The sequence below is a fragment of the Molossus molossus genome, unplaced genomic scaffold, assembly GCF_014108415.1.
Source record: "Molossus molossus isolate mMolMol1 unplaced genomic scaffold, mMolMol1.p scaffold_m16_p_3, whole genome shotgun sequence".
Classification (NCBI taxonomy): domain Eukaryota; kingdom Metazoa; phylum Chordata; class Mammalia; order Chiroptera; family Molossidae; genus Molossus; species Molossus molossus.
Genome location: NW_023425366.1, coordinates 104,383,216 through 104,397,805, shown reverse-complemented (window position 1 = coordinate 104,397,805; position 14,590 = coordinate 104,383,216). Strand labels below are relative to the sequence as shown.

General features: G+C 48.0%; 1 protein-coding gene across 2 annotated transcripts in view; it reads left to right on the top strand.

Annotated features, from left to right (window-relative positions):
* CALN1 (calneuron 1) overlaps positions 1–14,590 on the top strand; it is a 458,038-nt gene that overhangs the window by 34,825 nt on the left and 408,623 nt on the right. The window contains exon 1 of one of the 2 annotated variants that reach the window (XM_036280518.1): positions 3,582–3,737. The exons of the other annotated variant lie outside the window; for it this stretch is intronic. Within the exon in view, the coding sequence (XP_036136411.1) occupies positions 3,615–3,737 (123 nt within the window). The 5' untranslated portion in view covers positions 3,582–3,614. Of the gene's footprint in view, positions 1–3,581; positions 3,738–14,590 lie in introns of those variants that run through there. 2 annotated transcript variants of the gene reach the window in all.

Here is a 14,590-nt window from a genome sequence, read left to right as displayed (position 1 = left end):
TCTGAACTCTGCGAGGCTGTACTGTGGTGGATTCACTCTGCCTCTTAGGTGCAAAAGGAGGAAGGAATGAATAATGATAGCTGCCGCCTGTAGTACTTACTCTGTGTCAAACACTTGACGATAATCCTAAAAAGTAGGTGCCATTACTATCAATCCCATTTTGCAGAAGAGGGAACTGAAGCACAGAAAGGTTAAGTAACTTGCCCAAGATCACACAGCTCATAAGTGGCAGAGCCAGGATTTGAATGGCATGATCTGATTCAGTTAGCCACTTTCTTAACTACATCACTACCCCAATCTCTGTATATTAGGGGCTGGAGAAAGTGATGGAGCCAACGGAACATCTTGAGGGCAGAACCAAGGTAGTGTCACTTTTTGGGTGGCCCAGAGTGCCTCCCATTGGGTGGCCAGTTCTCAAGGAACATTTCAGGTGCTGAAGGAAGTTGGTGAGTCATTTGCTGAAACAAAATCTGCAGAGGACACTAATGTGGGCCCTACAATGAGCACAAAGCTCTAACTTTAAGACCTGAGTTTACAAACCAGCTCCCTGGCCTACCTTTCAGATGATGACAATAAAGATAAATAAACTTAGTGGGGCAATTCTGGAAATGAACTACTCTTAAGAATCTCATCCAGAAATGAAGCAACCAGTTAATTTGGGGACCAAGAGTCACTTTTCAGTAGGTATTTACTGTGGGTTCCAAGGTGCACTGGGCCACTGAGGACTTGGGAGGTGTGTGTGTCATGGCTCCTGTCTGTGGGAAGCTCCCAGTGAGACGGGCAGGTGCAGGTTCCTCACCCACGCGGAGGCCGCTTTAGGCTGCTTCGGGAGCTGGCTGTGATCGGTCAGTCCCGGCCTGTGCAGGGCAGCGTGGCTTCCCCTGCTGCGTGTCGGGCCAGCCGTGACCTGCAGAGGAGCATTCCGGTGATGTGGCTTCTGGCTGGAGGAGCTGACTCCCTGTTGGCTGAGGGCCAGGCCCCTGGCTTTGTGATTTCTGGCACGATGGCAGTGCCGCAGCAAAGGGCGTCAGAGGCCAGCCGAGTGGCAGGAGCCATGCTCCCTGTGGAGAACTGACACCTCCAGGGCCACGCTCCTGTTCGCCGACGAGCAAGTTCCAAGTAATTAAGTGGATTGGGTTTTCGAGCCATTGTGACCATCAGCTTGGACATCATTGCCGAGAGTGCCTAGCAGGTCCCACAGCTGGCTCGGCAGCCAAACCAACATTGTGGGCTGCCCCTGCCCTGGTGTCCCCTCTGCCTGGAGGGGACCGATGAGGGAGGACACTCAATGTATTTGGAAGATCTCGTTTATGAGGAGCTAATTCCTCTCTTTTGAAAAAAATCTTTATTGCTGAGAGTATTACAGATGCTCCCCCCACCCATTTAATTCCTCTCTTTTAAATTCCGTGTTTGCCACCAATCACAGCTTTCGTGGTATTGGGACTGTCATGGCAACTAAAAGCATATCTGAAAATAAAATGTCACATATTTTTTCATTTCCACTGTAATGACACAGGAAAAATGCTTTCCTTTTTGATTTGACATGATAACTAGAGATGAGTAAAAATGTATATGTGTGTGTGCAGCTCGTGTGGATAAGCAGGTGCCATAATGTGTGTGTGTGTGTGAGGGTGTGCACTGGTGTTCACACGGACGGGGCTGGTGTGTGAAACTGTGTGGAGCTGTGTGGCTGTGTAGTGAGTCCTCCTGTGTGTGTCTGAGGACAGGGGCTGACTGAGGTCTAAGATCACACATAGGCTGTGAGTTTTTGAAGACTGATCTGTGAGCATGTGTGTATATGTACAGTACTGGTGTGTGTGTGTCTGTATGTGTGTGTGTATGTCTGAAGACAAGTACTGGTGCATGGATGTGTGAACTCTGTATAGTTTGGTAGGAAAAAGTTTCCGCCTTTCTTTTCGTAGGGTGTCCCCGTGGGAGGTTCCAGCCCAATCGCAGGAGATAGAGCCCCTAATCCTGTATTTCACATCTTTTGAGATTCTTTGTTTTGTTATTTTGGGGGAGAGCCTAACTCCTTGCCACAACTCTCAGAAAACCAGAGATCTTACAGATCAGGAGCATCAGACACCACCTGGCCCAGCTCGGACCTAGATTACGAGGTTTCTGGTCAAGGTGAAAGTTACAAAGCACAGAGTCTGTGTGTCCATCACTCATTCATTCCAGTAACTGACACATGCTATGCATAGAACTAGCTTATCTCATTTGACTGGGACGGGGCAAACGGATTCACAACCATAATTTACAACACTAATGACATCCACACACCTCGGCAGGGCTGCATGCTTCCCAACTCATCTTCTGGGTCCGGGTCCTGTGGGCTGGCTTCCACAGGAGAACACTTCCCAGGTGTGAAAATGTACCTCCGGTGAGATCAAGAGGCTGGAAGCAGAGCAGGGAGCCTCTTCCCAGGATGCGACGTGCAGGTGCTGAGCAGCGAGCACGGGCACGGCCTGCTGCTGGGACGGGCCACTGCCCACTGCCCGCTGCACTGTGCAGCCCCCCGCCCCGGGGCTGGCTTTCTCAGGCCGGGACCCCATCCATGATGACAAGGCTCATTCTTTTCATCACCAGAATTCCTCCACTTAAATTCTGTACTTCACATCTCTTGAGATTCTTTGTTTTATTATTAATGTTTAAATGTCAATAAAGAGGACCAATATTGATTAAGTATGAGTTAGTAAGAGTTTACTGAGCACAAATTATTTTAAGGTTGTCCCTGCCTGGGCCCAGATGACACAGCACGCATCCGAATTACTCTCCGCCTAGAGCTGTCCTCAGTGCAGTGTTGGGGGAAGAGAGGGACAGAGATCGTGTTCAGCAACAGGGGTCGGCACAGATTCGGGGTGCCTTCACCTCGCCTGAGTGGATTCATCGAGGACAAGTAGGGGTTAACCAGATGTCAGGGAGAGATGGTGCATCCAAGGGACCCAGAGGCTCCGTACGGGTGGGAAGCAAGTCTGCACTGGTCTGGCCAAGGGACTCTTGTCCTGGCTGCTCTCCGCTTTGTCTAAGGAAGTGAGGGTGACGCGGCCTTGGGATCATGAACAGCAGCACAAGCCTAGGAGGTTTGGCAAGAATCCGCTCCCTAAGACGGCTCTCTGTAATTTGCCCCCAACTTTGTTTCTGTGGCTCTGTTGGTGTCAACAGCAAGGAAACAAATTATGCTGGCAAGGAGCTGGGCTTTCTTGCAAGTTGCAATCACATCGGCGGCTATAGCTCTCTCCGCATCACTTACACTACAGCAGTTCCCACGGGAGTGAATGGAAAAGTACCTGTAAATATTAAGGCTGGTTTCAAAGGCACATTATTGGTTTATTGTGTAACACCCTCTGGTGACATTGAGGCCTTATTAATAACTAAACATCTGTCACAACTGTAATTATATTTCTTGTGTCAGGATTGTGTTTCTATCATTGTCCTGTTTAAACACGGAAGGGAGGGTGTGAATTATTTAGGCAACTGACTTTAAGTAAATAATCAACCAGCACTGTGCAGGCAGTAAGTTTCTGTCAACTCCTTGCAGAGTCTCAGTGTCACCGCTGACGTTCCCTTGATGTGCTCACAAATCTCTCTGAGACCATCGCCCTGGACCCCCGATGCGGCTGCCCGAGCAACCTGGAGAGGGGAAGACTGAGAATGAGGAAAAGGGGGGCAGAGGAGCCCCTGGAGGGGGAGAGGAGCCGCCGAGGAGCCAGGCCCCCAACTTCCCCACTTGGCAAGTCTTCTCCCCCCAAACCCCCTGCAGAAACGAGCTTTTTCAAGTGTTTGCTCAGGACTTGATTGTTTTCTGCCCTCAGGTAGGGGGTGGCGTGGGGGCTGGGAGCCTTTGCTGCTGAGTGTCGGGGGGAGAGGAGACCTGTGGACAGGACATCTGGGCGGGGTCCTGAGAGGACACATGTCTGAGCTGGGTACAGAGATGATGTCTTGAGATTAACAGGTTCAAGATGTGTGGTGGGTGAGGGGATGGGTTTGAAAGCTGACTCTGTCAGGTACTGATTAGGTTGGGGTGATACTCCTTGTTAGACAAACAACGACAAGATGCCATTTATAGAGTGGGACCATGTGTCAAAGTGGAAGTGGAGTGTTGCATAGATGATTTCAACTAATCCTTAGAGTAACCCCGTAAGGGTGTTATTTTGATCAACTTGCTGCAGATGGCACAGGCACAGGTAAACCCATGATTCCTTTCAGGGATCTCTGAATCCAAAACTGACAGCGGTAACCACTGGGCAACCTGGCCCTTCCTTACCTGTAGGTGAGGAGGTCAGTTCAGAGGGAGGGGCTTTATGTCACCAAGCCACAGGCTTTCCTGGCTTTGATCCTGCTCTCTTTCTTCTCCTTGGAGACATTCATTGCTGTATAAACTCAAGAGGAATTTCAACTTGGGGTGGTTTTGTAGAGAAGGAAATTTTGATCTGTGTGATGCAGGCATTGAGGGGTTGGTCTGTGGTGAGTCCTATACAAGGGTATGTTCTGAAATGGTCTCCTTAAGGCTGTTGGAATGGGGTCATCAGCTCTCTCTGCCACCAACTCCTAATGGTGACCTAATGTGTTTAAGGGTGGGGGCCACCAATTTAAGTTTAGGCTTATGAGGAAAAAAAGTAAATAGAGATATTTCTGACTATAGCTCCTGATTTTTAGCAATTTCTCTCAGGAGCTGGGGGCTGAGCCCAGCACACGATGCTGTAAGAGACTATTCAGAACATTGTCCAGCTACAACTCATTGTTTGGGAATTCGAAGGTGGGAGCTGATGAGATCCCTGGCCCAGGGCACGTTGACCTGCAGGGTGAGCCCTTCTCATTTGCTCTGGGGAAAGGTCTGGAAGAGGGCGACATAAAATGTGGAATGACGTAGGCTGCAGGGCAGGCTCAACATGAGTTCTGCTCAGGAAGGTTGGACAGGGACCAGAGCAACCTGGGCTGAGCCTCCTCATGTCAGCTCCCCCCTTCCAAGAGAGGAACCCTGCTAGGGGGCATGGTCTAGTCTAAGCCAAGGGAAATTCCTGTTGGCCGTTCCTCGGGCTGGGATACATAGCATCCTGGACACTTGTCCTGGGAAAGGGGGGCATGTTGAGGAAAAGAGGGAAAGACTGGGGATGACAAACATTTCTGCATGCCATACAGGGGCTGTGACAAATGACGAAGATGGCTGATGTTGCAGAGGAAAGGGACGGGTTTCCACCTTAGTGGATCTGAAGGTATCACACAGCAAACAGACAAAGAAGTCTGATGGAGTCAGAAAGATCCCTTTTTTCTCAATGTACTCCCCAACTCAAAATATATTTTCCCATTTGTTCCTGTGACTTTGGGATTTAGAATTTTGGGGCCAGAATGGTGACGGGCACAAATTAGGCAATTTAGTTTCACCTGTCTCTGGGAGTAGCAATAACCAAAGTGGAATGAACCAGCTTTCCCCAAACCATCAGCTCCTCCTTGGGACTCTTTTTGGACCCAGGGCTGTGGGTCTCTAGGGCTCCTGGCTTCTTCCCATCACACATTCATACCCACACCATACACAAACACACAGCTAACACTTTTGCTTACTCCTTCCTTGAGAGCATACCTACCCATTTCTCAAAGATTTCTTGGTGCATTGGGCAGGGAGATATAGCTAAAAAGGAGATGGATGAGATGGGGCCATGGGAGGGAGTCCCATTGTAGTGGCCTCAGCACCAGGGATTGGCGAGGAGGTCAAGGCCACACAGCTCATCTGGACCATGTCCTCACAGCAGGGTTCAGCAGTGACCTCTCTCAGAGTGCACTGCCTCCTGTCCTTCAGTCACTTGGCTGGGACCTCCTTCTGACAAAGCAATCTGAGGAGGTTGGGTGTTGGGTCCAGCCTCCCCAGATCTCAAGCCCTCTAAGCAGTTGCCTAGGTGGCTGGTGTGGGCAGGGTAGGCACAATGAGGAAGTAGGGAGGAGTTTCCTCAACATGTCCCATCTGCTCACCCCAGATCGTTTTCACACTTCCTGGTACCATTTTGGTTGCCTTAACCGAAGTCCCGTAGAGCCCCTAAGTGAAAAGAGTAACATGTTAGAAAGACGTTAGGCAGGGGTTGGGGGAGGTATCTCAGAGAGCACAAGGCCTCAGGGATGGCTAAATCGAGGGCCTAGAGGGATTTTGAAAACCAAATAAAGCTGCTTTTTTCTGCCTGTCCACACCTCTCTGGTTTCTCTGACCAAGTGAAAATTATTCCTGTCAAAAAGTTTCCAATTTGACATCCAGCCTCAGCTGGGAATAAGTATTGGTTCAATTCCAAATTCCCTGTGAACAGGCTCATTGCTGCCCACTCCTGATCAAATCAACAGTGTTCAGGGGCGGAGGGTCACGGGTTATGAACATGGCTGCTTCCACTATAAATGTGTGGATGGAAAAGGAGAGAGGCAATGACCAGAGTGGTGGGGCACTTCTTCACCCCAGTTCCTGAGATGTTGGTTTTGTATTCTATTCTTGAAGTTGGTTGGCTCTCAACTAGGTGCTGATCAGGTGCTTGCCATTAATGCTTTAAGTTGCAGTCTTTAGAAGAAGGTGGTCCCACGAGACCCTGAGGAGTGAACTATCACTGGTGGATAAGCACAGTGGACGGGGCACTACACTGGAGTGTGGAGAGTGACCTTATATAGAAGGCAGGGGCTGGAGAAGTAAGACCTACTCTCAGCCTTCCTCCCACTGCAGAATCCCCCAGACTGTCTATTCCTGTGTCTTTGCCAAGGTGTGGTCAGACTTTCTCTTGACGTGTCTGGAGAAGACCCCCTGTAGATGGAGACCTCTTTCTCTTCTGCTTTGTTCCCCAAGAATCTCCCAAGGGCACACAGCAATAAAGCCCTGACTTGACTCCTCAATCTGGTGGCCTGAAAGGATGGTCTTCAACTTTTGTTCAGACTATGAGATCTGGGGCTCTTTGGGTCAACTACAGAGCTGACTTATGAATGGTCAGTAAGCCCAGGAGGCCAGCTGGAAGAGCATCCCCGGGGAACAGAGAGATACTTAGGTGGCTTCAACAATCTACAGCTAAGTAAACAAGCCTACTACTATGGTGCTGCTCCAAACCAATCTGAAGGAAGCTTTTCTAATGGGGAGAAATAAATGTGCATTATTGATATATGAGCTAAGAATAACCATGTTCCAAACAAAGTGTTTTTTAGTATTTTGAAATAAAAACGTGTAGACAAAGCAAGGAATTAGAATGCATGACTCATTGCTGACTCTGAAAGCAATGAAAATTCAAAGGGAATTTTTCTCTCCCTATTTCTCCCTCCCACCCCTGTTCTGAATAGCTTATAAAAAGAGTCTCTACATAAACAGGACCCATAAACTCCTCCATGATTTAAGGTTCAGCACAGTGAGAGGAAGAAGGAACTCAACTTTTATTGCTTGGTGACTAAGCTGCCCTCCCCAGCTAGACGGGAATCATTGAACAGAGTCCCCCATGGCCTGCCCATCCTCATTTTTCCTCCTCCTGTCTTTCTGTCATGTCCCTACAGGTACCCAGGGTATTCCATGTACCCACTGTGGCCACTGATTCCTCCCCTCCCCCCCCAATGCCTAGCTCTGCTGGACCTCAACAGACTCAACTCATCAACCTTGACAAGGATGTTTCATCAATAAGCATTAGCTCTAGGGGCTACATCTTAGGGAAGAATGCATACTGTATGGTATTGTAGCAGAATGCAGTAGTGGGCATCTCCGTCAACTCACTGGTTGGCCCTGGTCAATGGTGTTCAGTTTGTTGTTGTTGTTGTTAACTCTCACCCAAGGATAGTTCTCCATTGATTTTTAGAGAGAGTGGGAGAAGGGCAGGGAGGAAGGAAACATCCCTGAGAGAGATCCCTGATTGAGGTGGAGATCAAACCTGAAATTCAAGTATATGCTCTTGACTGGGATCCAACTTGAGACCCTTTGGTCCATGGGCTGATACTCTAACCACTGAACCATACCAGCCAGGGTGGTGTTCAGGTTTATTTTTTCTCACGAAACCTTTCTAAAATAAATCTTATGGGAATTCAATACTTAAAATATAAAAAAGAGAACCCATTGTGGTTGGAGCAAGGTGTGTGTATCTGTGTGTGTGAGAGAGAGAGGATGGGAAGGCCCCCCCAGGACCCCTGAGAGGAACAGTAAGATGTTTTACTTGAAGGAACTATTGGTTGACCTTCATAGCATGATTCCTTAAGAAGTGTGTAAAATTCTCACCTCTGACCTTTCCTTGCTGTCACCTGCTTTCCTTGTGATTAATCCCATGCTCCTTGAATACTTCAGCAACTTGTTCAGTCTTATATCTGCCCCAAGTCCTATGAGGAAACTGAGATGACCATGTGGATGACCAGGCAACATTTTTCACCTCACATTGCCCCAACTTCGTAACTTTCTTTCCTTCTGACTTTCTCACAGACTCCACCTTGCTCTTGTTACCCTCTAGAGTACCCCACCTCTGAGAGCTCATACTGAAATACTCTTCTCTTTGGCAACCTTCTTTACAGTTGTTTACCACTGCTAGTTCTAGTTTGGGATGAGTAGCATATTGAGAGAAAACCCTACACAAATATGGGTCATGGATCGTTGACCCTACATACTCATACCTTCAACTCCAATAGGTCTTCGGTGTGGCTCAGCAGTTCTTCCAGTGGTCAGGTCTCATCCCCATTCTCCACCATGACTGTTTCAGCCTCTATCCATTCTTCTAAAAACGATGTTACTTTGTCATTCACATGAAATACAAAGATCCCAGGAAAAAAATTCTTCAACTTCCTGCCCACCATCTCTGTCACCTTTTCTTCATTCATGTCTCTCTTCACCTCTCCCTGCCCATCATTGTGGGGTAGTGCACCCTCTACCAGTCCAAGGACCATCTGCTACATGTACTTGGACATCTGTTTCCTGCCACCCTCTCTTAAGAGACCTTACTCCATCAAATAAATGGACTCCCTCTGCTGTTCTTCAACTTCTTACTTCTTTCTCTAGGCACAAATATTTGTTCTAATGTCACTCATCATTTTTTTAAGAAGCAGATATAAAATATTCAATCTTAAAAAATTATTGACACATGTTTTATTTCTTCCCCTTTCATTTACTTTTCACCCCTCACTCACTGTGATCTGGCCTCTGCTCCCATCGTCCGCTGCTAATGTTCTGGCTGGAATAAGGGCTAGTGTTAGAGCAGAAGGAGCAATGCCCAGGCTTGGGCCACTTCAGAACTGAGCTCATCATCACAATGTATCCACTGAGCTTACAGAATCTACATGTGCTTGTAGGCTGTGCCTCTGAGTCAGAACCTTTTTCAAGTAGGACCTGGAAATCTGCTGCCCCCAATTCTCTTCTCATTGGGACCTTCACTGACAGCCCTGCCAAGTCCAGGCACCCCAGTCACGATGCCACACCAATACATGTGCTTCGCTCGCTCTTGTTACATTGGCCAAATCTTTTTCCTTTCCTTTCCTTATCAGTTCCAGTCATCCAATCGGAATTTCAAGTTATCTTAGCTAAGAAACCTTTACTCACTCCTCTGGAGATTTTCTGACCCTATCTTTGGAAATCTGCCTTTCACCCGGAACCTATTCTCTTCCTTTGTGATTCTTTTAAGGCAGCATGTTACGAATGGATGATCCTCAGAATGTCAGTGTGAACAATACCCTCTAAAAGTACATCCTGGTCAGAAATATTCAATGATGCTCTAGATCTACGTCTTGGAGAATATCAATGCACATTAAAATCTTAGAGATGCCCAACAGCAAAGAAAGTGGCTTATCTTTGTCTAACTCAGCTTTTCCAAACACAGTTTGAACCAGAAACACTGTGTGTGTGTGTGTGTAAAAGCCTAGAAACCACATGTTAAGTGTTTATTCCATCTTCCTAGGACATACCTAGTTTTCAGATCAATGCAAATGATAAGTAACTGACCTCCTCTAGGTCCAGTGAATGGTTACACTGGCATTCATTCAAACACCCTGTACTGGGTGTTGGGGATAAAGAGATGATTAGTCCTTTTCCTCATGCAGTTTATAGGCTCATGGAAAAGATGGAGTGGTACTCACCTTGGATTTTATATGTTAGGACAAATTCATGCACAAGGTGTGCCTTGGAGCATGTCAAGGGACAACACACACACACACACACACACAGTTGTATAGCCCCAGAGTACATCATTCATTTATAAAACAAGAATATGATGTGAACAGTACTCCATGAAGTTATGCAATATAATAGAATGGACATATATCCATCCAAATATGCATCATTTGTTGTTATTAATGTGTCACATTGTTCTACAAGGTTTTTCAACTCAGAATTTATTACCAACATCCTTTTCCATTGTACTGTGATTTATTTAAGCAGTCCCCTATTGATGGTTGTTTTGGTTGCTCTGTTTGCTTTCACAAGCAGGGCTGCAATGAGCATCTTTTTCTTTTTTTTCTTTGGTTAATCCTCACCCGAGGATATTTTTCCACAGATTTTTAGATAGAGTAGAAGAAAAAGAGAGAGAGAGAGAGAGAGAGAGAAATAGAGAGAGAGAAATAGAGAGAGAGAAAGAGAAGAAACATTGATCTGAGAGAGACACATCAATTGGATGCCTCCTGCACGTACCCCGTCGAACCTACAACCCATGCATGTGCCCGTGACCGGGAATCAAACCTGTGACCCTACAGACTGTGGGCCGATGCTCTAACAGCTGAGCCAAACCAGTTAGGGCAGCATCCTTGTATATTTATCCCTATGAACTTGTACAAGTGTATCTAAATATAAATTTTCTAGAAGTGGAATTTCTGGGTCAGAAAGTATACCCTTTTTTTTTCTTTTGCTAGATTTGCCAAATTGCTCCAGAATTATGATCTAAGGTAGGGCTTCTGAGGACAAGGGACACAGGCATGGAGGGAAGGAGGCGGGAAACGAGAAGGGCTTGAAGGGAGCCTTGATGCTGTCATGCCCTAGGAAGGCGAGAGGGTAGAGCGTCAGGAACACACTCTTCACGAAGAAAACAATTTTATATGCCAAGCCGAAGTGTAAATGATGGACTCCACGGAAAAGATTACAAATGAACTCAGCTAAGAAATTTGTATCACTCTTTCACCCTCCTGGGGATTCTCTGGCCCAATCTCTTGGAAATCCTCCTTTCATGCAGAGTTCCCTTACTTTCTCCATGATTCTTCTAATAAAACACGCCACATAGAGATGATTCGCATCAATATCAATCAGCATTTCCCTAAAAGCGCTTCCTGATCAGTAATCCAATTGGCCCCTGGGACTAGATGTCTTTGGAAGAGCTTTGGATGTCTGGTTCCGGCATTTGCACAGGGCATTGGCAGTGGGCCAGCCAGCGCCATAGGGTAAACAGGACACATGTCCCTGCAGTGTTCACTTCCCCTCATGCCGGGTAATCTAAGACAGTTTAACATTAAAACAAAGCCCCGTATGTTATGGGGCAGAACGCTGGTTTTTGAGACAAAATGTTGGACTTCCAAAGTGGTATCTTGCTTGCTAGGGACTGTTTTGGGCTGTGACTGAGTAATTCTCTATCATCAGAAGCCCTTCAATGGGGAAATTTAGACTCATTGGGACAGGCTGTATTCATCACGTACATTCCTGGCGTTTGTGTCAAATTCGAATCGGGGAATTTTGTTCCTAGTGAGAAAGTGATGCGGGGTGGGGGAAGACAGGGGAGTTCATGACCTGATAGATTTGCTGTTAGCAGAAGACAGGACTTTATCTCAAGTTCAAGTCAGTCCTGGCCATGGCAGAGTCCAAAGGGAACTGGGGAGACAGAGAACCCTCAAGCCTGTTCCACCAGGGCCCCTCCCCCACTCGCTCCCCCAGGAGCCAAGTCCAGCTCTTTGTCCACGCATGTGGCCATTGCAGGAGCCCCCTTCTCCTCCTGCACCTCATCTCTTAGTCCAGCTGCTATTGCTTTGTGATAAACCACCCCAAACTCAATGGTGTAAACCAACCAACATCTTATGCTCATGGAGTCTCCGGGACCATATACAAATCAGTGCTGATGGCTTATTTGCCTCATGATGTCTAGTGCCTCCTTCGGAAAGACTCAGATGGCTGGGGGCTGGAATCGTGTGGTCACTTGTATGTTTGGTACCTGGGATGGCTGAAGGATCAGCTCAGCTGGGAACATCTAGCTATGACTTCGCCATGTGGCTTGTGCTTCTCCCAACATGGCATCTGGGTTGTGAGATGAGCACCTAGGGACGGAAGACAAGCTGGCATTCTAAACGTCACCCTGTCAGCATCACTTCTGGTATATTTCAGTGGTCAAAGCTGTCCAAGCCTCCTGGATCCAGGGGGCGGAAGCACAGACAGCCCCTGTCGGTGGGAGAAGGTTCAAAGAATGTAGGGACCATACAGTAAAACTCCGCCCTTTCTTCTTGGATCCTGGGTCCTCTGCCACCTGCTCCAGAGGATGCAGTGCTTTCAGCTCGTTCTGGCTTCCTGCTGGGTGGCGTGGGAGAAAGGGATGCGTGGTGCCAACATCCAGAGATCTGGGAACCTGTGGAGAGCTTGGAGCATTATTATGCTAGAAAAGTGTTTGTCTCCTTAAATTATCCTAACCTGGCATGTGCCAGACTCCAGGAGAAGGAAGGACAGGGAGAAAAAAAACTCACGTTGGCACATACAGGAACTTTAGACATATGGGCTGAGACATTAACCAGGACAGGTTTTCAGGAAAAGTGATAACAACGCATCTTCCAGGAGAGAGAGTGGCCAGGTCGTGGCATATCCGTACGCAAGTGGCACACTCCACAACTCTAGGGGGCGCTTAGAGAATATAGTCAATTGGGCCCTGGTCACACAGACTTTCGATGGGACTTGTGAAAGGGAGAGCAATCACTGGTTCGACGGTGCCCCTGTTACTCAAACGTCGGCCACAGGATCATCTTCTCACGTCATATGAGACAGCTGTACTGAGTCAGTCCACCCTGCCACCGACTGTAGCCGCCTGCTCCCATCCACGGGCTCAGCACCGTCTCAGCCCTGTGCCGTGCCTCCAGGTCCACGCCTGGGACTTCGGGACCCCGTCTTCTCTCAGTATGCGGCAGCCGTCCAGCCCCCAGTCTGGGGTGCGGTGCTGGAGCGACAGCTCAATTTCCTTTGCTATACCCTCTCCCAGTTCCCCACAACATCACTAACACACAGCAGATGTATATAAATCACAGATTTTACCGAACACTTGGGAATAACCGGGGAATTGCAATGTAGAAAAAAAAAATGACAATATACGAAGAAATCTTCTTCGAGTCAGAAAAATAAAAATATTTTCAAGGGGCTTTTCATGCGTAGATCCCGTTGCCAGTCTGCCGAAGCCACTGAATTATGTTTTTATGCACGAAATAGAGTAATTAAGGCAACCACACAGGAAATCAATTTAAGTACAGTATCAAAATACTAAACAAAATGAACATGTGATAGCATAACGCATGTGCTTCTCTGGTGATGCGTTAAATAATGAGATTTCGCCGTGGGTGTAATGACTATCATAATTTTGAAGTACTGGAGTGGTACGCGTAAACAACATTGTGAATTAATGTGGGACAATCTGATGGAAACAGATTAGTGGCAAAGTCACAGTGCTGCTAATTCCAGTGGCTTGTGCTCATCATTGGGAAAGAAAAAAGCTAGATTCCGTTGAGAGGTTTATGAAAATAAAGGTATATTCCTTCCTATCCAAATGCATGGACCCCTTGAGTCCTATCCTCAGGCCCCAAGGGCCCCCAGGACCCCCGTCTGGGGTGTTTTTAGCTGTGCTTCTAGCCTCAGCGGGAGCCCCTCTCCTTTCCCAAGCCAGTGCTCCTTCCTTCAGGCCTCCCCAGGGCAAAGCTCCGTCCCGCCTAGGAACTGGATGTCCCAGGACAGGATCCGCCCCCTCTGACATCCTCTCCCCCAGGGACCATCCGCAGAACTGCATCCACCCTGCTGCAGGCAATGGGAATGGTATTCTGGCGAAGTATCCCAGCATCAACAGTGACATCACGCTGATAATATGGACCCTCGATACGATGTAAACACTAAGGCTAAGCCCAAGTCCCTGACTTCGTACCCTAGGTCAGAACGACAGGTACTTGACTTCTTTGGGAGACAGGAGGCTTCAAGGCCAACCCTCCCGGGCAGAGAACACTCACAACATGAAGGTTCAGACCCCTGATTCTTCCCCTCGTGTAAAGAAGATCCCCCTGACCACCTTTGAGTTTTAATGGTGAGGCCGGAGCCAGGAAGAAGGAGCCTACGACACAGGAGAAGTAAAGGAAACTCCTCTCCATTTTCTGGTGAGAGGTGAGAGGGAGAAGAAGGACATATGATAAGGGAGTAGGCGAGTCGGTAGACTTTGGGAGGCCACCAGACAGGGCGCTTGTCGCACGATGCTGCCTCCGGTCTAGCTAAACGTAGGGAGAGTGAAAAAGGGTAGCTCCCGAGTCTCGCTGTGGGGCAGACGCTGAATGGAGAGCTTGCTAGTCTGCTGCACAGGCCCAGCAGGGTGTCCCTAGAACAGAGGGTGGATGTTCTCCTCCCCGGCCAGACCTGGATGGAGGGCAAAGCAGAGACCCAGGGGTGTGCAGCAAGCAGAGCTGAGAG